The sequence below is a fragment of the Leopardus geoffroyi genome, chromosome B4, assembly GCF_018350155.1.
Source record: "Leopardus geoffroyi isolate Oge1 chromosome B4, O.geoffroyi_Oge1_pat1.0, whole genome shotgun sequence".
Taxonomy (NCBI): domain Eukaryota; kingdom Metazoa; phylum Chordata; class Mammalia; order Carnivora; family Felidae; genus Leopardus; species Leopardus geoffroyi.
Genome location: NC_059341.1, coordinates 135,907,270 through 135,929,467, shown reverse-complemented (window position 1 = coordinate 135,929,467; position 22,198 = coordinate 135,907,270). Strand labels below are relative to the sequence as shown.

Below are 22,198 nucleotides of genomic sequence, written 5' to 3'. Positions count from 1 at the left end.
ATACTCTGTGAGGGTGACCTGAGTTAATGCAGTAACTAATGCAGCTCGGTGCCCACAGGAGAGCTGTAGGAATGTTCTCTATTGTTATCCCCTCAAACCGGTGCAGATGCCCCTCAGACGCTCAGTTTGCTGAGCACCTGCTCTGTGCCAGCATCAAGCCCGGGGAGCCAAGGATTCATCACACAGGCCCCTCCTGTGCTCTGGGCTAAGCTGCCAGCCTCAGGGCCTGGGGCTGAGTGTGTGGATCTGACGTGTAGTCGGAGCGGCCTGCGAGAATTGGTGTGTTGGCTCCCACTGCTGGCGTGACAGACATCCTGATGAAATATGTCATTTTGAAACATGTGTAAAAGAAATTTCTGGAGAGCTTCCTTACCCCCACGGGGCCATAAGTAGCCTGATTGTTGTCAGGTTCTAGACTCGGCTTTGGCACAATTTGCCAGGGTCCCTTCCTTTCCTGGGCCTCAGTTTCCTCATCTGTAAAAGGGGGCAATAACCATATACCCTCCCGGAGAGGGTTGACCCCCTGTGAGACTGCTCCTGTGAAATGTAGTTTGTAACCTCAAAAGCACCTTACGGCCGTCGAGATCTTTCGGTTCTGCTTCTGGTCATTTCGTGAGACGGTCATGGGCAGATGCCTGAGCCATGCCATGCATGCTGGATGCCGACCGACATCAGTGGGATGCTGGCCCTGCTCTCAAGGGCTCCCTGAGTAGTGGCCTCACTAAACCCCTTGAATTTTGTGATTTCCAGAGAACGTGGAAGGCCCCTCAGGCAGCCTGGCCCCTTCCAGGGGAAATGCTGGTAAGTGTTTTGTTCTGTCTGTTGTTAGTTTGTTCCGCAAATGTTTTTGGAGCAGTTGCATGTGCTGGGGATGAGTGCGGGATAACCAGAGGTCTGCCCTACCCTCGAGAGCTCAGTCCGGGAGGAAGGATTTGAAGACTCCATACCCACCTGACCGGATGCCCTGAGGTTCAGGGGTGGCCGGACGCAGAAGTATGCATTTTTTCAGAAGATGCACATCCACGGGGCCTCTGGCAGGATCATTTATAAATGAAATATTGACTGTTTCCTCTGTTCGGAATCTTTCAGTGGCTCCCCCTTTTGCCTTGGGATAAAGTCCCCGTGCCTCTTGTGGCCGGCACAGTCTTCTTCCAGCTGCAGCTCTAGCTTTCTCGTTTCACTTAAATTGCATTGGCCTTTTTCCCCTTCCTGAACATCCACTTGCTCCCTCCTGCCTCAGGACCTTTGCCTGTGCTGTGCCTGCTGCCTGGACCGCACTTCCAACCTCAGCCTATGGCTCCTTCTTATCTTTCAGGTCTCACCTCAAATACCCTGGATCCCCAATGCCCAGGGTCCCATTATACACTCTCTGTGCACCTGCCGTGCATTCTTACTAACGGGTACCTCACCTTTACCAAAGGATTGTTTATGTGTTGACTCGTTGTCTCTAGTGGCCCCATGGTGGGACTCAGCCCCATGACAACAGGGGCCCTTGGACTCAGTGAATGTTTCTGGGGGGAATTTCTGATGAGTATTAAGGTAAGGCTTCGTGGAGGTGGTGGCCCCTGAGTGAGTCTTGAAAGAGGTCGTACTTTCGGTCTCTAGGCAAGAAGGAAGGGCTTCCTGCTTTGGGGAGCAGAGAGGCACGTGGCAGGAACACAACTCACTTGGTTTAGCAAAGAGGCAGAACGGGACATGTGAGAGGGAGGGTTGGAGAAGTGAGCTGGGGCCAAACAAGGGCTCTGCGTTTGAGGTGAATGAGAATCGACTAGGATTCTGAAGCCACTTGGGACCCTTTGAAAACTTTTTGAGCCAGGGGCAGGAGGGTCGAAGCTGGCTTTGGGTCACTGTAATGAGTTTGCTGCAGGGATGGGGACGGGGGGGGGGGGCGCGGGGGGCCGGGAACAGAGGCTACAGTCAAAAGGACCGGTTGGGAGTTGGGAGAAACCATCGACTGCTGTTTTCCGTTTCTCTGGAACCACACACGTGCCTTGTCCCTCGTCCTCCAGAGCCAGCAGGGAGCGCAGGGCAGAGACAGGGAACCTCACACGACATCACTGCTTCCAGAAGACAATCCTCCTGGTTGCAGGCCAGTCATTCCCGAGGCACTGGAGGGAGAGATGGAGACGGGGCAGGGTAGGGGTGCATCCGTGTCCACGTTTTCTCAGCTTCCCCAACCCAGAAGGCAGCACCTAGCTATGTCTCCCTACACCTGTGTCCTGGTGCCTTCCCAGTGGCCAAGGGATTGTGACACGGAGGGGACTGGCCTGTGCCAGAAGATGAATAGAAGCATTTCTGTCAAAGCCCAGCAAACAAGACAGCACCTCCTTGCTCCCATGGGGGCACAGCCCACGTGGTCAGAAGAGCCAGGACTCTCAAGTCCCACATCTTCCGCTTGGAGGCTGTGTGCCTTTGAGCATCTTGCTAGCAACTCTGGGCTTCAGTTTCTTCAGCTGTGAGGTGGGGGCTGTTCGGGCATGGTGAAGGTTAAACGTGAGGACACACATAGAGCCCCAAGCACAGCGAACACTGGGGGCTCAGGAAGTCGTGGCCGTATCATGGCCGCGTTTTTCTCCGCAGTTTGAATTCTTTGCAGCAAGCTTGGGCTTCAGGCTTAAAATGAAGAGCATGTCAACAAAACAGGATGGAACAAAGTCCTTTCCCAGCATGCCTCAGCATGTGGCACTGCCTTCCTGTGGAGCCCAGCAGTGATGAGGCTAAAAGTCTTGAGCTTTTCAAGCAGAAATAATCCCAACGGAAAGGAACCTCCCTTTTGTTACCATGTGATAAAGCGATTGCAGGGGCTCTGCGGCCCAACCTGCCTGCGTTGATTCCAGCCCTGCCCCTTCCTAGCTGCTGTGTGCCTCAGTTTCCTCATCTGCCAAACAAGGTGACAGTATCCACACCGTAGGGCTGTTGTAAGGGTTAAGCAAGTTAATGCAGGTGCAGTGCTTAGAACACTTGTGTCACTAAGTTGCTAGATCATTTCATCTTGCTTTAACTCTCTGTGGTGCTGGAAGTGACTCAGGGGAGGCAGAAGGCTGAGTTCAGATTCCAGCTCTGTCGCTTGCTAGCTGTGTGACCGCAGGCAAATCTCTTAGCATCTCTGCGTGTCCATTTCCTGCTCTGTACAATGAAGATAACAGTCCCTGCCTCATAAGGCTGTTTGGAGGAGTGAATGGGGTTGCCCAGGTAAAGGGACCCGACTCCCCGGAGGCAGGCAGACCACTCAGCCCCTCCTCCCACCCATTCCGATTTCCAGAGGGGGAGATGGAGACGCTGAGCCATTGGATGATTTACTGAAGGACGTACGTTGTTGAGACCAGGCTGGGCCCCTAGGTCAGTGACCTGTGCTAGGCCGTCATGCCAGGGGCTGCCCAGGGAGAGCGGAGCCACTAGGGAAAGAAGTGCCAAGTGGGAGGGGTGATCTCCCCTGTGGCCAGGCTGCAGGGGGCCTCCAGTGGCACAGCTGTGTCTCCTCCGGTGTTTTCTCTCTGCTCACCTGTGGGAGGAGGGAGTTGCTGCACAGCAGCTGCTACTTGGGCGGGCCGCGATCTTCTGGGTGTGGGGTCTGAGAGCCCATCGCCTGCAGACTGTCCCATCTCCGGGGCTTTGGCGTGTCACTATGGGGAAAGACTGGTGCTGACCCGGTAGACCCTCTCACATCTCTTTCCCTATCCGCCTGTAGACTTTGGGACTCTACGACTGAGTCTGCACCCGTCCAGTGTTTTTCAAATGCTGGGAAGCTTGGTGGTTAAGAGTGCAGCCTCTAAAGACCTGGGTTCCTATCCCAGCTCGGCCTCTTCCAAGCTATGTGACTTGGGACCAGTGAATCTCTCTGGCCCTCTCTGTAATGGTGGTGACAACAATTCCAACCTGAACTCACAGTGCCTGTTCCCAGTAAGCTTGGGTCCCTCTGGGCTGTGATTATCGTTACCATTTTTATGGGTATGGTGCCCTGCCCTGCATAGGCTGTCCCTGCCCTGCAGATACGCACAGCCCTGTGGGAGAGATGGATACGGTCACAAACGGCGCCACGCGACCAGTGGGAGCTGAGGAGGGGGCCACAGCTCTGATCCTGGAGGGCTGGGGTGGAGGGGAGGATTGAGGAGTGCACCTCCTAAGCAGAGGTCAGTCACCGTGAGACCCTGTGAAACAAATTCATGCCAAGGAATCCACCCTCGCCCACCTCTGCATCCTCCTTGCTCCTTCCCTTGTGTCTGCGCTGGGCAAGGCCCTCCTGGGAACAGCAGGTGGCCGCGCACACACTGATGTGTGTTCGTATGCCCTGGCCCCGTTTGGGGCTTTTCCTATCCCCTTAGCCTTAGAGCCTGCCCTGCCCTTGTCCCAGAAGGACTTGCTCTGAGCCCCTCCCTCCCTCCATCAGGACTTAACAGCCTAGCACACAGCCAACTGCTCTGTGTGCAGTGAAGGCATGTCCACAAAGGATCTGTCCACTCCTGCTGTTCTGTGCCTGGCTTGGGACCGCCCCCCCCCCCCCACCAGGACGCTGTGGGGGGTTTCTCACTCTGTTAACCCGAAGCTTTTGCAAACTGCTGTCTCCTGGAGGTCCGTGAGCCAGCATTCCAGGCTTCCCACTTGGTGTGCTAGAGTTAGCAGGAGGGACCTCCAGAGAGGAAGGAGAGCTGGGGACCGGTGAAGGATAAAGGTGAGGGCGGTACACGTGTGCCTCAGAGCCAGAGGGAGGGAAAGGCCATCCGCCTGCCGCTGAAGGCACTGACGCCCGGCTCACTTCGCACAAGTCACTGATCTGCCGAGCAGGCCAGTCTCCTCAATCAATCCGTGCTGACAGATGGTAGCAGAATCAGTGACCTAGAGGCAGAAGGCTCCATTTGTAATCCCGGAGTGGCCCAGGCGCCTGGAGGAGGGCAGAAGAGTTTGTAATAAAGGGAGTGACACAGGGTTTCCAAAAGCCATCTCTGCGCTGGAGGAGGAGGGAAAGGATTAATTTTGCTTCTGGAATTGAAACCACTGATTCAGTTCAATAAGTATTTTTTGAGTAGACTAGGAGAGAAGAGAAAAAAACAAAACAAAACGATCTACTGTCCTTTCCTTACAGTGGTAGGAAAAACACGATTCTCTAGATGAGACAGGAGAGAACAATAGACGTACTCTAACGTGATCAAAGAGGAGATCCCCAGTTATTGGGCTCCGGCCACTGTGGGGTCTTGGGCAGTCACTTGCCCTTTCTGAGCCTCAGTCTGCTCATGTGTCATATTGTGGCCATATCATAGAACTGTAGTTAATATGTGCCTGGTATTGTACTGAATTGTCTCTCTCTCTCTTTTTAAGTTTATTTATTTTGAGACAGACAGAGACAGGGCGAGTGGGAGAAGGGCAGAGAGAATGGGAGGCAGAATCCCAAGCAGGCTCCATGCTGTCAGCACAGAGCCCGGTGCAGGCCTCAAACCCAAGAAACCGTGAGATCATGACCTGAGCCAAAACCAAGAGTTGGATGGTTAACCGACTGAGCCACCCAGGTGCCCTGTAGTGACTTCTTTACGCAGATCTCTTTAGGTTCCCATGATACCTTATAAGTGAGGTCATACTATCCCCATTTTACAGCTGAGGAAACCAGAGCTCAGAGAGGTGAAGTGGCTTGTCTAAGGCCACGCAGCCCAAGAGCAATAACCCTTATGTGTCTGTGGGCCATAATGCCCGCACGTTCTTTTTCCAAATGGTTCTAAAAGGAAAAGTGACAGGCCACGAGGGTGAAGAGGTCCTGGCTGGCCTGGCCCTAGGACTGGGGAAGTTTCCAGGTGGAGGTTGGCTGGGCAGTGTTCTGGCAGGGTCCAAGGGGGTGGGGAGGGGGCTAGAGAGTCCGTCCCAGGATGGGACTCGAGGCAGGAGCAAACAAGATCCTGGACTCAGGTCCTCTATCTGCATTCCCTCCCTTCTGAATGAGGCTCTCTGCACAGTTCATCACCATACATTCATGTTTTAGTCCCCTGGGGGCACCTGAGTGAGCTGAGGAAGAGGGGAAGGGAAGGAAGGAGTGATGGGGCAGGAGACTAAGGAAAAGGGCTTCCCTTCATGAGTTCTCTCAAGAAACTGAGGGTGCCCCAACACCCAGTGTTTAGAAAGCTCCCCTGCGTCCTTCCACGTTGTCCAGAAAACATGGGTCTGTGCTGGGAGTCCCCCCATCCTTTCCCTCTGCAGCCCTGACCCAAGCAGAAGCCAGCACTCGTCTTCTAAGTAAGTCTTAGTGCCAAAGAATTTGAAAATGAAACTCGCAGAACAATGGAACAGCCAGAGGGCAGGGCCTAGCAGCCTCTTCAGCTCTGTCCCAGAAGAGCCGGACACCCCGCTTGGCATGCAGGAGGTGTTGGGGAATCAAGTCTCCAAGAATAGCCCTGACCCACATCGGAGCCAGCCCCCACTTTGTGAAATTGGACAGAAGCCAGGAGAAATCACTGCCTTCCCCGACCACATCCTCCTAGGGGTGCCAGAACCAACTGAGGCCCTGCCTCTGATCCCTTCACTGGGGGGCAGGTGTTGCTGCAGCCGGGGACCCTCCTTGGGTGGCCCAAGGCAAGGCAAAACGTTTTACATTTCTGGCTAGGTGAGGCTAGAGGCGAAAGGGTAGGTCCAGGCCCAGGGGAGCTTTGCACCTCAGATATACTGAAATCTGGGTCCCAGGCCACACCTGGTTCCTATCAGCCTCCACCTGCTGCCCAAAGCGCTCTTCCAATTCCAATTTACTTTCAAGTTGGGTTGCTTCAGGAAAGGAAGCCACATACTCCCCTAACATCTAGGGCAGATGGGGGCTTAATTTAGAATCAGCAATTTCAGCCAACATAAGGGACATCTAGTTCAAACTCTCCTCCTTCTGATTATACCAATGGGAAACTGAGGCCCAGAGTGAGAAGAGAATTTGGCCAGGTCCCTGGGTGAGTCAGAAGTAAGATCACAAACACTCTAAACACATCTCACCCCCACTGGCCGCCTCTCTTTTGATAGCGGTGGGTCACAGGGAACAAACATCTCAGTGGTGGTTCTACAACTGAGATTTTCTTTAAAAAAAAAAGCCAAGCCGTTGCTTTGCTCCATAAAACATACATGAGGTTTGTAAAGGAAGACTGGGAACGGCCTGAGGCCTTGGCACCGCAAATCCTCCACCTTATCTCCAAATTAATTCTGGACCCTGGGTCCAGGCAGCCAGGCGTTGCAGCGTTTTAATGCCGCCACAGGCGAAGGGGAACTGGCACTCGGTGAGTATGTATTTTACATGCGAGGTTGGTGGGCCTCCCAGCGCCTCGCTTTTTTTGCGGAAGAAACTGAGGAAGTTATCTGTTATCTAGAGAGCCTAAGTCATTCATCCAAGGGCACGCGGCGCTAAGGGGCGGAGGAGGCAAGTGAACCAGGCCTGCCGGGCCGAGGGCGCTTGGCGGTCAGGAGCTGCCCCCGTGCCCGGCCCCACTAAGCAGGTTGCCCGGAGGAGACCAGGCCCTTGCCCGCGGGCTCCCTCGGATGCCAAAGGCGCGATTCAGGCGTTGGAGGCTCTAGGGAACTCCAGAAATCCCAGGGAGAGATTCCGGGCCACCAACTCCCCAGAAAGTTGGCTCGCGGCCACTCCCCGGACGGCCCGGAGCCGCCGGCCAAGATGGCACTGTGCGAGCGGCGAGCTACACGCGCGGCGCCGGGCTGCTGCCCCGGGGGACCCCGCGTGACCCCAGCCGCCAGGCTGGGGTCTCCGTGGCCCCGGCCCCACGCGCGCAGGCCTCGGCGCCGCCGCACGCGGGTGGGCACGCGCGCACCCGCCGGCCCCGCCCCCTGCCGCCCCGCCCCCGCCGCGCGCACCGCCCCGCCGCGCGCCCTCCCGCCCGCCCGCGCGCCGCGGCCCGGAGCCTCCCCATTGGCCGCGCGCCGTCACCTGACGCTCTGTTATTTCCTGTGTGTTGGGAGAATGGAGAGAAAAAACCCGGAGCCGAGCCGCTTTCGGCCCCTGCGAGGCGGCCGCGGCCTCCGCCGGGGGAGCCCGCCCTGAGGCGTGCCTGACCGGGGAGCGAGCGCGCGGGCCGGAGCGAGGCTCGAGGGGCCACGGCCCCGGCCCGCCCCGCCGCCGGCCCGGGCGCCCGAGCTGGAGGCGGCGGAGGCTCCCCCACCCCCACCTCGCGCAGCGCCGCCCGCCGCCGCCGCCGCTCCCTCCCCTCCCGCCCCCGGCCGAGGCCGAGGGACCGGGCGGGGGGCTCCCGCAGGTAACCGCCGCCCGGGCCTGAGGGGGAGGGGCAGGGGGCAGGGCTGAGGGGCTGGGGCCAGGCCGGGGTGTCCGGCCTCGCGGGCTGGGGGCAGAGGTCCTGGCCCGGCCGACCTGGGAGTGCTGAGCCCCCTCGACTCCGAGGCCAGGGCACCGGGTGCTGGGGGGAATGTCCCTGCCTGGCCCGACCGAGGAGCGCAGAGAGGAGCGGCCTGGCCTGGCCTGGCCTTGGGGTGCGGAGGGGCAGGGGCCCGGCCTGGCATCTGGGCGCTGAGGGGTCTCGGTCTGGCCTGAGAGTCCGGCAGGGCTTGGGCACCAGTCCTAGCCTGAGGGTGTCGCGGGAAGGTACCTGCTCGTCGCGGCCTCGGGTGCAAAGGCGGCGGGTGTGAGCGGGCGGCGCCCACCCCGAGACCCCTGGCAGCCCCCGGCGTCCCGCGGCGCTCGCCTCTCGGTGGCGGCTGGGGGCGAGGCCGGCGGGCGAGGGCTGGGCTTGGGACGGGAGCGGCACCGGGAGTCGGAGCGCGCCCTGCCGCGGGAGGGACGGGGGCCCGTTTATTGCCATGTGAACACCTGAAGCCATGTGGACGCAGCAGCTTCTCGCCTGTTGGGGGCGGAGGACAGGTACCGGCTGGCGGGGCGCAAGGTCCCGGCGCGGGGGGGTTGGCGGGGAGCGGAGCGCGGGACACACTTCCTGCGTGGGGTTTTGTCCGCCTCCCCCGCCGCGGTGAGCGGGGCCGGTGTTTGATCCGGTAGTCCCGGGTGCGAGCGAGCGCCCGTTTGGGGGCCTGAGGCTGCAGCTCCTCGTCTCTTTTGGAGCGGGGGAGTGGTGGTGGAAGGAGAGTGGTCCATCCGGCCCAGCTCGCTCTGGCAGCGGCAGGAGGTGGAATGTCCCCCCTGCGCCGGGATGGGAGTGGAATTCAGTGTGTTGGGGGTGGGGAGGGGTGCCGAGGAGCGGTCGTTTTCCTGGGCCTGTGGGTGGGGATTATTGTCTGTTTTTGTGGTTGTGGATGCTAGCGCTGTCTGCCTGTCTGTAAGCGTCCCTTGAGTTTGCCCTTAGGGGACAGATCAGCGTTAGGACTCTCCCCCCCCCCCCCCCCTTTTCCTCTTTGCTTTTTCTCCCTCTCCAAGATTAGATGACTCTGGTAACTGCTGTAAAATGGATGGAATTTTCGAGCTATTATCTAACAGGCAGATCTTTGAATGATAATTGGACCCTTATGTTAACAGCCTCAGTGAAGACTTTCATAAAACATCTTACTTAGGGTGGCAGCGGAACGTCTTACATGGTGGAATAAGAAGCTGCTCAGAAGTCCGACCTGGGAGACCAGGAATCTCCTTCCAGCTTTGCTCCCAAATAAACTGTAACCCTGGCCGAGTTACCTATCCTCTCAAGCCTTCAATTTCCTTATCTGTTAAATGAGGACTCCCTTCCAGGTCAAACACTACAGTGGTTTTGGGTAGGGTTTTATTTATTGTTGTTGTTTTTGGGTGGTTGTTGTTGTTGTTGTTTTTCCTCATGGTTTGTTTTTGGTTTCCTATCTTGTGCTTTTGTTTAAGTCACAGGCAGCCTTCTTGAGAAATGCAGGATGTTTCTTACTTGGCCTTTAAGATCCTGTCCCACTTTTTAGTTTCCAGCCTCTTCCTTCTGTAACAGAGCATAAAACTTGGTTACAATGATAATTTTTCTTCAAATCTCAGATTCTGTTCTGTGCTTCTCAAAGTGTGTCGTATTATAGTCTGTGCTGAAGATGCCTTATGTTTTTTTTTGTCTTTGTGCAAAGAGAAGTTATCAGGAGAAAGATTGCAGAGAAAGTTTGACTACTTGGAAGTGTAGAGAATGCAGGTGTGTTTGGGGCTGTGTAAGTTGGTTGGCTCGAAGGAATTCCAGGATCTGTTTCTGCAGGGGATTGTGGAGGGACCTTACTTGAAATTCTTTGATGGGATGTTTGGCATTTGGCTAATTTCTGAAATTTCCAACCTCAGTACCCTCCGAGTAGGGATAAAGAGGAATTCCCTAATACGTCCTGTGAGATGGCGTGCTCGTGGGATTAACTGTCACCTCGGGGTGCACTAATTATTTGCATCCCCAATTTATTCCTTAATGGTAGCCGGATGCTTCCTCTCAGATGCTGCAGAACCCCAATTAGTTTCACTGATTTTATGGTGTGTGAGAGCCTTAGGCCATGCTTTTGACTCCTTAGCCCTTCTAGACCATCCTCAGCCTTGGCCTTGTTGGTCTTAAATTTCTGGTACTGTGATGCTGGAAGGACATGTGCCTAATGTGGTGTGATATGTCCTCGGTCACTTTTTTATTCAGTCTGTACAGATTCACGAATGGTCTTCTCAGCATTCGGAGGTGTGCTCCTAATGTTGACTCTGGAGATGGACTGGTAGAATTTTTCTCGTGTGTTAACACCAGGCCTGTCACACGATAGGCAGACACTTTTATATGGCTACACAGATCATTTGGAGTTTCTCAAAATAAATAATTTATTTTGTGTTGGTATTTGAAATATGACCTTGTGTTTGGTGTGGGATTTTACAAATCCTGGCTACTTAAGTTATAAGTAGTTTTCGTACTCACATGTGTTTACTTCTGCATTATAACTTACACTTAACAAGGAAAACATTATTATAAAATTCTTACTCTGTAGAGTTAATTTGTGTGTGTGTGTGAGAGAGAGAGAGAGAGAGGTTGCCAAGGGAGCAGGATGTTAGGAGACATGGGTTTTGGGTTCCATAACCTTTTAATGGTATACTTTTTTTTTTTTCTTTTTTAATTTCATGAAACGGAATGGAATGGAATTGAAATCATGTCTATCTAGACCAAGAAATTAAACTTGGACTTCTGGTGAGTGTAGCTTGCTCTTCATATGGATAGGAAAGGACGCTAACATTTGAGTGGGCTTTTTTGTTGTTTTTTTAAATCCAGTGTGCTAGGTTCTGTCCAAGGTATTTCAACTTGTCTTGTAAAAATCTACCCAGCAGACCTGAGAAGTAAATGAGCTCTCTTTTTTCCCCGAGAGGTCATGGCTAGTGAGGGTCAGAGAGTGGATGTGACTGTCCTCCCCTTGGCTCCAAAGCCTTTACTAGATCTGTTACAGCTCCTTGCCTGCTCAAGGCACAGATCAGCTGGTGGTGGATTGGCCTTGGAATCCATACTTCATGCTTTGCCCATTCTTTTGTTTGTTTGTTTGCTTGTTTAACGTTTTATTTATTTTTTGAGAGAGAGCACGAGAGAGCACAAGCGGGGGAGGGGCAGAGAGGGAGGGGGACAGAGGATCCAAAGCAGGCTCAAGTGCTGACAGGCTGACAGCAGCGAGCCCAACGTGGGGCTCAAACCCACGAACCACAAGATCACGACCTGAGCTGAAGTCAGATGCTCAGTTGACTGAGACACCCAGGTACCCCTATTTATTTTTTATTTATTTATTTTTTTAAGTTATAACAAAATGGAAATCTGAGCTTGGGCAGAGTAGTGGAAAGCATGATTTTTGCAACCATGCCACTAAACCAGACTCTGGTTTAGTGACCCCCTGGGAGTTTTGTAAACTTTCACTTTCCCTATACCTAGTCAATTTTATTAGTGTACCTGAGATATAATGTAAAAAATTTCTTTTTCTGGGCACCTGGGTGACTCGGTTGAGCTTCTGACTTCGGCTCAGGTCATGATCTCGTGGTTCGTGAGTTCTAGTCCTGTGTCTGGTTGGCTGCTGTCAGCTCAGAGCCCGCTTCAGATCCTCTGTCCCCCTCTTTTGCTGTACCTCCCCCTCTCACACTCTCTTTCTCAAACATTAAAAAAAAAAAAAGTCTCTCTTTCATTCCCAATTCTGCCATTCTATGTTGAGCTGGAAACTTCTTGTATCAGCTCAAAGAATGATATCACAGGTAAGGGGCTGTCCCTTTTTCTGTGCTACCGCACAGGAATCATACTATGCGGTGACTGCTCTGTTTGACCAGATGGGAATTCAAAGATACAGTTACAAAAGACAGTCCCCCATATGCCTTAAGCACTCTTCCTCATGGGTGCTTGTATTCAAGGCACCTTAGTGCTCATTAGATCTGTCTGGGGTTTCTGACTCTGGTGTGTTCATTTTCTTTTTGTGGAGGTAAAAGTAACAAAATAAAGCAAAACAGTAAAAACCCTATTTATGTTGGAGTATAACCGTACACCAAAGTTACACATTTGAAATATAAGGAAGTCAAGGCTTTCATAGAGCATAATTTGGTTACATTGTACTTAGACTGGATGGCTTTTTTATTATTAGTTAGGCTGCTTAAAGTCCTCTTAATACCTGGGATGCCTGCAGTATGGGTGAAAGGGTTCTCATGGTGACAAACACAATCAGTACTTTCTGCGTTAGAGCCGTGTTTGCTTTGTAGGTAATGTGTGAAACCCAGCAGGAAGATCAACTAAAAAGTGACTTATTGGTTTATCTGTGGCTTGTTATCTGATGCTTCATTGGGGGGAAGTTGAGAAAGAGAAAACATTAGCGATAGGGAAAAATATCCTTATTGTCATGTGCACATGAGAGCTGTCCTGTAGGAAAGAGTGAAAGTTCATTGGAACACTTGAATGCCAGCCTGATGGGAAGGTGGTTTCCATGTTTGAACATCACATTCCTGAATGAGGACTGAAGCCCTCTGTGTATGTTCCAGTTTTCATTAACAGGTATTTATAGACACTTTTCTAAGCATGGGAGATGCAGTGGCGGGCAAAATAGAAAAGGAAACTGCTCTGAAGTTGGGCTGTAAACATTGACTAAATAAGAATGTCTGGAGGTGATAGCTACGAAGAGAACAAAAAGACATGATAGTGACTCAGGGTATGCTAGTGAGAATAGAAGATGTCCCTCTTCTGAAGCCTTTTTTGCCAGCAGGGCATTCGGACTTGATCTGTGGGATGGATGAAAATGGCATTAAACAAAGTAAATAATTTGCTTTAGCCCTGAGCATCTTGAGACGTTAATCCAAAGAATAGAAGTGGGTTGGTGGAAATCTTTCCTCTGTTTATATCTTCATGCTTTGTGAATGGGGACTTGGCTCAAAAGAACTTAGGATGGATCATTAGTGGTATCCTGTAAGGGGTAGGAAAGAAAGAAATGATCACCCTTTGTAAAGGGTAGTTGTTCTGATTAAAAAAATAAAAAAGTAGAGATGTGTTATATTGATGAGTGCTAGGCATTATTAGAGACATCCTTTAGTTGTGTTTATGTTTCTTTGTTGGGAAATTGGATTGGGGGTGTTGTAATCATCATATTTTGTTAAAGCTTCCAATGAAGCCAGCAAATATTAGTGACATCTGTATACTGGGTACTTTGCTAGGTATTGCATCAAATCCGAAGTGACTGAGTGGAACTTGGGTTGGGGGCTGTTGAGGGTGACAAGGATAGCTCACAGTTGAGGGGGTGGGTGGGGGGGAGCGCTGGCAGGGAAGGAAAGAGTGCAGTTCAGACTGGCTGTTAACTTAATCGTAGCCTGAAGGGTTCGTCCTGCCAGCCTTTCCCAGCTAGCCTGCCGCATCCTAGTACCTTCACTCAACCTTTCTGTGTTCTCTAATTGTAGAATTCTATAGAGACCTGAAAGAATCCTAAGACATTAGCTAGTCTAGCTCTTTGGCTTTATAGCTCTGGAGAGATGCTGATGCTTTACACGGACAGAGTCAAGGCTGCCACCCTGTTCTTTGCCAGCTAAGCTAGTGCCCATGCCCTCACCAGAGGATTGATAGTTAACAGTTGCTCCTGAGTGGATAAAGAAAGGAAGCCTCTGGGTATTATTGTACCCACTTAGGAAAAAACCTGTGTAGTTCCGAATTTAAGAAGTCAGGGCAAAGATAGTACATTTATCTCAAAAGCAGAGTATGGAAAGTAAAGAATATCATACCCTCGTTAGTTTTCACACAAATATATAGTATTGGTTTCTTAGGCTCCACCGAGACATAATCTCATCCTGATCATGTCTTGGTCTGGAAAGGATGCCACCACGTTCTGCATTAGTTGTGAAGTTAGAGTAAGGCCCTTTAGAAGTAGTGAGGGGCGCCTGGGTGGCTCAGTAGGTTGAGCGTCCGACTTGGGCTCAGGTCATGATCTCGCGGTTCGTGACCTGCGTGACCTGGGTTCGAGCCCTGCGTCGGGCTCTGTGCTGACAGCTCGGAGCCTGGAGCCTGCTTCGGATTCTGTGTCTCCCTCTCTCTCTGCCCCTCCCCTGCTCATGCTCTGTCTCTCTCCTTCAAAAATAAATTAAAAAAAAAAAAAAAAAACCATAGAAAAAAATAGTAGTGGGAAATTTCTGAAATATGGCTAAATTAAGTTCTAAAATTAAAGAGTTAAAAAGCCCTAGGAGTCCTGTTTTTTTTTTTTTTTTTTTTTTTTTTTTTCCCACCTTGAGACCCTGGTGTCATGGGAGATTTTGCTTCTACATTCAGAAGCACCCTCTGGGAGCCTGGAGATTATTCTGTGTGCCTGACGAGCAGGGATTCTTCCCTGGCATCTCCCTGACTTAGCACTCTGGTGGGCCAGTGACCTGGGGGCCGCTTTTGTATACCTTTGGCAGGAATGTGAGAGGGCACTCCTGCTGTAAAGAGTCCACACGATGGGCACTTTATGGAGGCAGCAGAGCACGTGACAGGATGTGTGTCTTCCCTCTGGCTCCGTCACTTACTAGCGGTGACTTTGGGCATTTTGCCCTAGCCACAGTTTCTTCATCTGTAAAATGGAAATATACTTTCTCGGAGCTATTGGGAAAAGGAATGAAAATAGACAAAGTGTACGGTGGGGTGTACGATCCATAGATGCTACTCAGCGGATGGTAGCGGTCCATTACACCAACGTCGTGCTGTGTCAAGGCGCTGGACTAGAGCAGGGCTGGTTCCTACTGAGTGTGTCCGGTTTAGAGTACATTTCCCTGTCACAGACACCCGCCTGGCAGAGAAGGCACGGAAGCAGGGGTGTCAGACGTGCTCTGATGAAGGGAGTACAACGGGCTCTACCAAGATGTGTAACCCTAACTTGAAAGGTCAGAAGCAGCTTCTTGGAAGAGGACCACTTACTTCCTCATCCACCCGCTTTTCTCTCATCTGTTCTTCCCACTCTGCGGCTCCCTCCTTCTGCTTGACCATCGGTGTTCTCTGCAGCCTCGTATTTTGGTGTGCCTTCTCCCTGGGTGCTCTTGGATATCCCCAGGTGCTCCTGGTATTCCGTGAGCCAATTGATAAGTTCAGCCAGGTCTCTCCTGGACCCTCCAGCTCTGGCTTGACACCACTGCTTGTCTATGTTACTGGTAACTTGAGCTTCCCAAGTCCTAAACTGAACACGTATTCCTTGAAAGCTCTTTGTCCTTCATCTGTCCCCTTCTCAGTAAGTGGCTTTACCGGCCCCCCATCTTCCCGGGTTAGCGACCTCCCTTTCTCTCACCACCCTCTACGTGTCCCCCCCCATCGCCAAGTCGGTGCCGTTTCTGTACCGTGACTGGAGTCTGTCTGCTCTCCTGCCACTGGCCTCTGAGCCGCCATCATCTCCTACCTGGCACACTCTGATTGCCTCTCAGCGTGGCCTCTCCATTTCCAGTCCTGTTCGTGTCTCCTCTACTTTGCCTGGAATGGCCAAGAGTTGCCTGTCTTTCCTCCACTTAAAAGCTTCACGGTTTCTCCTAGCGCTCGGAAGACAGTCCCAGCTCCTTCCCCTTTCTCACAAGGCCCTCGGTACCCTGGGCCCTGCCCACCTCCCTGACCTCCCCTCCTTGCTGTCCCCCAGCCACAGTCACTTTCAAGTCTCCCGAAGGCACCCAGCTCTTTACCACCTGAGGGACTTCTTTATATGCCACTTGGCTCTGCCTCGAACACTCTGGCCAGGCCAGCCTTTTTCTCACCCTTCAGGATATTTGTTGAATGAATAAATAGCATGAGACAGGCAGCAAAGGGGATGATGGAATAAGGAGGAAAAGTGTCCTTAGAGTCCATCTATAAAGGTCTAGCAAAGAGATACAGAAATGTGTTTGAAGAGCTGACAGACCGAGAGTTTGGTTGTGGCCTAGAACTCCACCTATTCAAGCAGAACACTAGGAGTCAGGCGGCCACAAGGCACATCTAATGCTGATGAGAATATAAAGTGATGCCACCACTTTAGAAAACTCTTTGGAAGTTTCTTCAGAAGCTAAATGTATGTCTACCCTGTGACCAAGCAGTTCCATTTCTAGGTCTTTATCCAAGAGAAATGCAAATACATGTTCACAGATAAGCCTTATACAAGAATGTTAATGTGAAGCAGCTTTATTCATGGTAGCCAGAAACTGTAGTAGTCCAGCTGTCCATCAGTGGGAGAATGGATAAACAAACTGTTACTTTCATGCAGTGGACGCTCAGCAGTAAAAAGGAACAAACTACCGAGACATGTAGTAAGGATGAGTCTCACAGGTATTAATGCTGAGTGAAAAACCAGGCACAAAAAAATACATAATGGATGATTCCATTTATAAGACCTTCTTGAACAGGCAAAAGTGGTCTGTGATACTAGAAATCAGATCAGTGGTTGCTTCTTGAGTGGAAGGGGATTGACTGGGAGGGAATAGGAGAGAACTTTGTAGAGTGATGGAAATATTCTGAGTCTTGATAGGCAGTCATCAAATCTGATTGAATCCATATACTGTATGTAATTTTACTGTGTGTAAATTATACCTACAAACAACCTAGGAATTGTCTTAGATTCCTTCCCCCGTCCCCCACTCTCAACATTTAATGTCCCAGCAAGTTCTGTTCACTGTATGTCCAAAAAATATCCTGAATTTGTTTCCTCCTATCTCAAGCACTATCTCCTCTTGTCTGGACTGTATTTTAGCCTCCTGACTGCTGTTCTAACCCCCTATTTTTGGCCTCCTCCCAAACCATTTTTTCCACTTATCAGCTAAAGTGACCTTTAAAAATTCAAATTGGGTTATGTCAGTTGTCTTCCTACAATCCTCCAGTAGCTTTCCATTGCTTTCATGGTGGCCAGCTAGGGCCTGTCTGACCCCTATCTCCCTGTGAGCCCATCTGCTGTGGCCACCTCCTTACTCTCTAAATTCCAGCCTCGTTGTTCCCCCCCACCGCCCCCCCCCACCCCATTCTGAACACCTGAAGTTCATTTCTGCCTTAGGACCTTTACACTTGGCTCCTCCGTCTGTTGGGAGCTCGCCACCTCACAGATCTGTGTGATACTTGTATGTCTTTCAGGTTCAGTGTAAAGGTTTCCTTTTCTGGGAGATTTTCTCTGACTGTCTCTGTCTAAAGTTGTGTCCCATCACATCACCCAGCTTGATTTTATTCATAGCTTTGATCAAGTCTGAAATTATTTTGGCCTTTTATTTATTTGTTTGCCTGTCTCCTCCCACTGGGATTAAGCTTGATTTGTTCACTGCTGTATTCTTTGTGTCTGTAGTGGTATTTGGCCCACGTGGGCCAGAAGTATTGACTAAGAGAAGGTTTTGGGGTGGTGGTAATGAGAGAAGATTGTTTAGGAGGTCGGCCTGTGAGGCAGAAAAAGGGGCCAAGGAGAGTGAAGACTTTGGCCTTGGAAACTAGGTGATGGTGGCACCATTCGTTGAAATGAAAAATGATGGAGAAAAGAAGATTGGGCCAGGGTATAAAGTGATGAATTTCGTTTTGGTCTTAAGTTTGAGGAGAGCATCAAGTGTTTGAGGCATGGATCTGACATTTAGGAGAAGGAACTGGTCTATAGACTAAGACTCAGAGGTTAGCACTTGTGGTCCAGCCCAGGAATAGATGAGATTGCTCTCAAGTGTCAAGGGTGTGGGTATGTAGAGGCAGAGAAGTGGTTGCTTTTTCCCTGCCTGGGTGGTAAGCATCTCCCACCAGTAATGAGGACTTTATAGGGCTCAGCCCTTATGTAGGAGGTTTTGTAGTTTTAGGAGCACACCCCACCCTCTCATCACTGCTAATAGTGACAAGTGCTCAGAGAACAAAACACCTAGGAATGTGAACATTTAAGGGAGTAGAGCACTGTTTCAAGAGCAGAGAGGATGCCACCGGACTGGTTTGGAGGAAAACCCAAAGAGCATGGCACGAAAACAGAAAGTGTTTCAGATCAGAGGTGGTAGCCAAGGTCACCAAGTGTCAGTTGGGAGGGGAGAGGATAAGTGAAGCCAGCTTGTTGTGTGTTCATGAGAAAGTGAGGTGAAGGGGCAGAGTAAGTTTGGGGTCAAATCTTCCTAAAATTTGGCTATTACAGGAAAGTGAAAAATAGCTGCAGAGGGAATCTGAGGTCCAGAGAAGACATTCTTTAACACGTATGAGAACCTTGAGCGAGCGTAAATGGAGGTGGGAAGGAGCATCACTGGACAGTGTTGAAGATGCAGGAGGGCTTGCTGGACTGGGGACCTTCCTGGAGAACTCGGAGCCCACTGTGATCCTGGGGCATTGTTTCGATGGTAAGAATAGTACCTCCCGGAGGAGAGCAGAGGTGTGTGGGCAGGAAACTGATGGGCATGAAGGCTGGAAGGTAAGGAGCACTTTTCTGTGTGTTCTCTGAAGATCCTGCTGAGGGACAGGAGTGAGGTGGGGAGTTGGAAGCTTAAAGAGCGCAGGAAAGATTTAAGGAAACTGCTGTGGCAGGCAGATAGAGGTAACAGAGGAAACGGGAATCACAGGGGGAAGTAGAAAGTAGTTAAGATGAGCTTTCTACCTCCTGGGATTTGAGAGAAACTGATCAGACCTTTCCAATTCTCTGTCTAGTTTTACATTCCAATGACTTGGACTCAGCTTTTCCTGCCTTGTGTCTGGTGATCCCACTCCTTCCCCTTATGCCTCTGCCGTTCCCATTCACTAGACCAGTAACTTGTAAATTATTCCAGACCTCTCATATTTTATTTAACCAGTACTCACGCAGCATTCATGGTTAGGTAGGTGGCAGTGTTCTAAGTGCTCTGTTGAAGCAGCAGGGTTAGGTGGGGGCACTCAGAATCCCTTGGAGCTGGGCTGCCCCAGGTTTGCAGAGGTGGCTGGGGCCCAGGTGGCCTGGCTGGGGCAGAAGAGTGAGACTCACCTCTCCCCAGTTCAGTCTCAGAGAGTCTCAGCTCTCTTAACTTTGGGGTGTCAGTGCAAGATTTTTGCTGGAAAAACTGCAAAATGTTCTTGAACACCACTGTACCAGGTGGTAAGATCCTTGCAGTCAAGGCTGTGTTTTGTTTTATTTTATAACCCCAGCATCTGGCATTTTGCCTTGTCAGTGCATTGAGAGTGAATGTGCTAGCTTTGCCTTTGAGGCTGTGCTCTGGAACACCCTGTCTTTATCCTCCTCTGTCTTTATCCATATGTTACAGTTAATGTATGTCTACTTACAGTTGATGCAGAATGTGTCTATTTCACCACAAAATTGTGTATTCTTAGGTGGCCACCATGCCTTGATAATCTTAATTTCTTCATATCTCTTTTGCAGAGTAGGTATTAAGGTAGTGTTAAATTTGGATTCCTTGTAGAAAACTTGAAAAGTATTCCTAAGAGTAACTCAAATGGTTTAAGAATGGGGAAGGAGGGCCTGGGTGGCTCAGTTTGTTGAGTGACCACCTCTTGATTTCGTCTCACGTCATGATCCTAGGGTTGTGGGATCAAGCCCCATACCAGGCTCTGTGCTGAGTGAGGAGTCTGCTTAAGATTCTTTCTCTCCATCTGCCTCTCTTCCCCCTGCACACTTGCGCACACTCTCTCTCCAATTAAAAAATGAAAAAATAATGGGGAAAAATCAGAGAATATATCATCCAAATAGCGGAGTTAATTTAGCCTGATCAAGTATTTTTTTTTTTTTAATTTTTTTTTTAAGTTTATTTATTCTTGAGAGATAGAGACAGAGCATGAGCAAGGGAGGGGGAGACACAGAATCGGAAGCAGGCTCCAGGCTCTGAGCTGTCAGCACAGAGCCTGATGCGGGGCTCGAACCTACGAACAGCGAGATCATGACCCAAGCCGAAGCGGGACGCTTAACCGACTGAGCCACCCAGGCGCCCCCTGATCAAGTATTCTAAACAGTGAGTTAATGAAGGTTTTAGGGTGTGTTAAAGAGTGATGGTCAACTGTTTCTCAACTCTGAGAAGGAAAACAAACAATAGCAAATGAGGTCAGATGGAGTATGAGTGGCTTAGGTGAACAGACCGGATAACTCCCGGCCTTGTAAGGAACCCTGGGAGTTCCTCCTGGAGAGTTTTAGAACGAGTGGAATAGACTTACTTGTGTCCAATAATCCCTACTTGATGGCAGAGGTGTAGCGAACATGCTCTCAAGAGTTCTGCCAAATGGTTCCTGTAAACTCAACGTACTCAGGGTAGATGAACCTAAACAGATGTACAGGTACCTGCACATTAGTGAACAGACATAAGCACAAATGTACACATTGCATCGACTTCAGTGCCTCTTGTTTTGTTTTTTTCCTGGTGGGTATATAAGATTAAACATAATAGGAGTAGAATTTTCATCTTTTAGTAGAAGTCTTTGTGGGAACAGATTTAAGTTCTTACATATTGAATAGGAGAAATTTGAGTTGGAAAGAAGGACATTGCAGCCTGCAGCATTTATTAAATGTTTCTTTCTAAAAAAAACATTAACTTTTTTTTTTTTTTTTTTACATTGGCTAGCAGAGTGCTGAAAGTTGACTATCCCTAAAAATAAGGGACACAGAGACACAGGTCAAATGAAGCCTATAGGAATGACCCATCAGAGAAAATACAAGAAAAAGAAAATTCCTACTTCACTTCAGCCAAGATTGCTAAATATGTACCATGCTAGGAACCAGAAATGCAAAACAAATAAGACCTCTTCCTTTCCCCTGGAATGCCATGTCTATAGAAGAGTCAGACATGGAAGCTTCCCACTTATAAAAGCTACGTGGGATCTATAAAGCTAAAATAGTGGTGTAGCCAAAGTTCTAGGAGAGAACTAGTGGGAGGCTTTACTTCTGCTTAAATATGGGAAGAATATCAGAGAAGGATATAGAGGAAGGGACAGACATATGAGCAGGACCCAGAAGGATGGAGAGGAGCATTCCAAGGGGAGGTCCTTCAAGAACCAAGGCTTGCAAGTATGTGGCGTATTACATGGAAAAGCACAGGATCTTAGGGAGCCTGGAGATTACAGAGAAGGGATGTCAGAAGGGGCTGTGGGCTGAGAGTGAGGCCCTTGGTGATGGGACTTGAATCTGGCCCAGGGCACTGGATTCTCATAAATGGAACAAGGTTTCGTGAAGAGAGGTGTGCTATTGAGAGACAAGTGGGAAGGAGATGGGAGGGCTAATGAATTGATCATCTGTGCGTCTTCCTGTTCAGGTTTTCCCAAGGCTCTAGTATGCATGAGAAAGATCTGTCAAATTTAGCAACTGGTTGAAATAAATGGATTTACAGGAAATTTTGGCATCAGTCCACTTTGATTCTAGAACAGATCGACAAGGATATTCTATTTACCAAAAACTGGAATAAATAATACTAAATAAAAACTAACATAAATACTTTATATTACTAATAAATTCTAAGTGCCAGATGTTCTAAACACTTGAAAAATAGTAACTTGCTTAATTCTTACAAAAATTCTTTGAGGTAGTATTATTATCTCCGTTGTTTAGATGAGGAAACTGTAATAGAGAGGTTGAGCTATTTCCTCCAAGGTTTCATCTAAAAAGTAGCAGAGCCACGGGGCTCCTGGGTGGCTCAGTCAGTTGAGCATTTGACTTCAATTCAGGTCATGATCTCAGGGTTCGTGGGTTGAAGCCTCATGTCGGGCTCTGTGCTGACATCTCAGAGCCTGGAGCCTGCTTTGGATTCTGTGTCTCCCTGTCTCACAGTCCCCTACACCCTCTGTCCCTTTCTCCCTCTCTCTCTCTCTCTCTCAAAAATAAACATAAAAAATTTTTTGTAAATAAATAAAAAGTAGGAAAGCCAGGATTTGGAACCGAGCATCCTGTCTCTGGACTCTGTGCCCTTAACCCGTACACAGTGCAATTCTGTGTT

General features: G+C 50.1%; 1 protein-coding gene across 6 annotated transcripts in view; it reads left to right on the top strand.

Annotated features, from left to right (window-relative positions):
• The first annotated feature begins 750 nt into the window (after positions 1-750).
• TCF20 (transcription factor 20) overlaps positions 751-22,198 on the top strand; it is a 111,284-nt gene continuing 89,836 nt past the window's right edge. For 4 of the 6 annotated variants that reach the window (XR_006709193.1, XM_045465253.1, XM_045465249.1 and 1 more), the window contains exon 1: positions 751-801. Coding sequence is in view for 3 of the 6 variants with exons in the window: in XM_045465253.1 (XP_045321209.1) it covers positions 796-801 (6 nt within the window). In the remaining 3 variants the exon portion in view is untranslated. Of the gene's footprint in view, positions 802-7,905; positions 8,220-8,814; positions 8,840-22,198 lie in introns of those variants that run through there. The other 2 variants (XM_045465250.1, XM_045465251.1) reach the window with 2 other exon arrangements.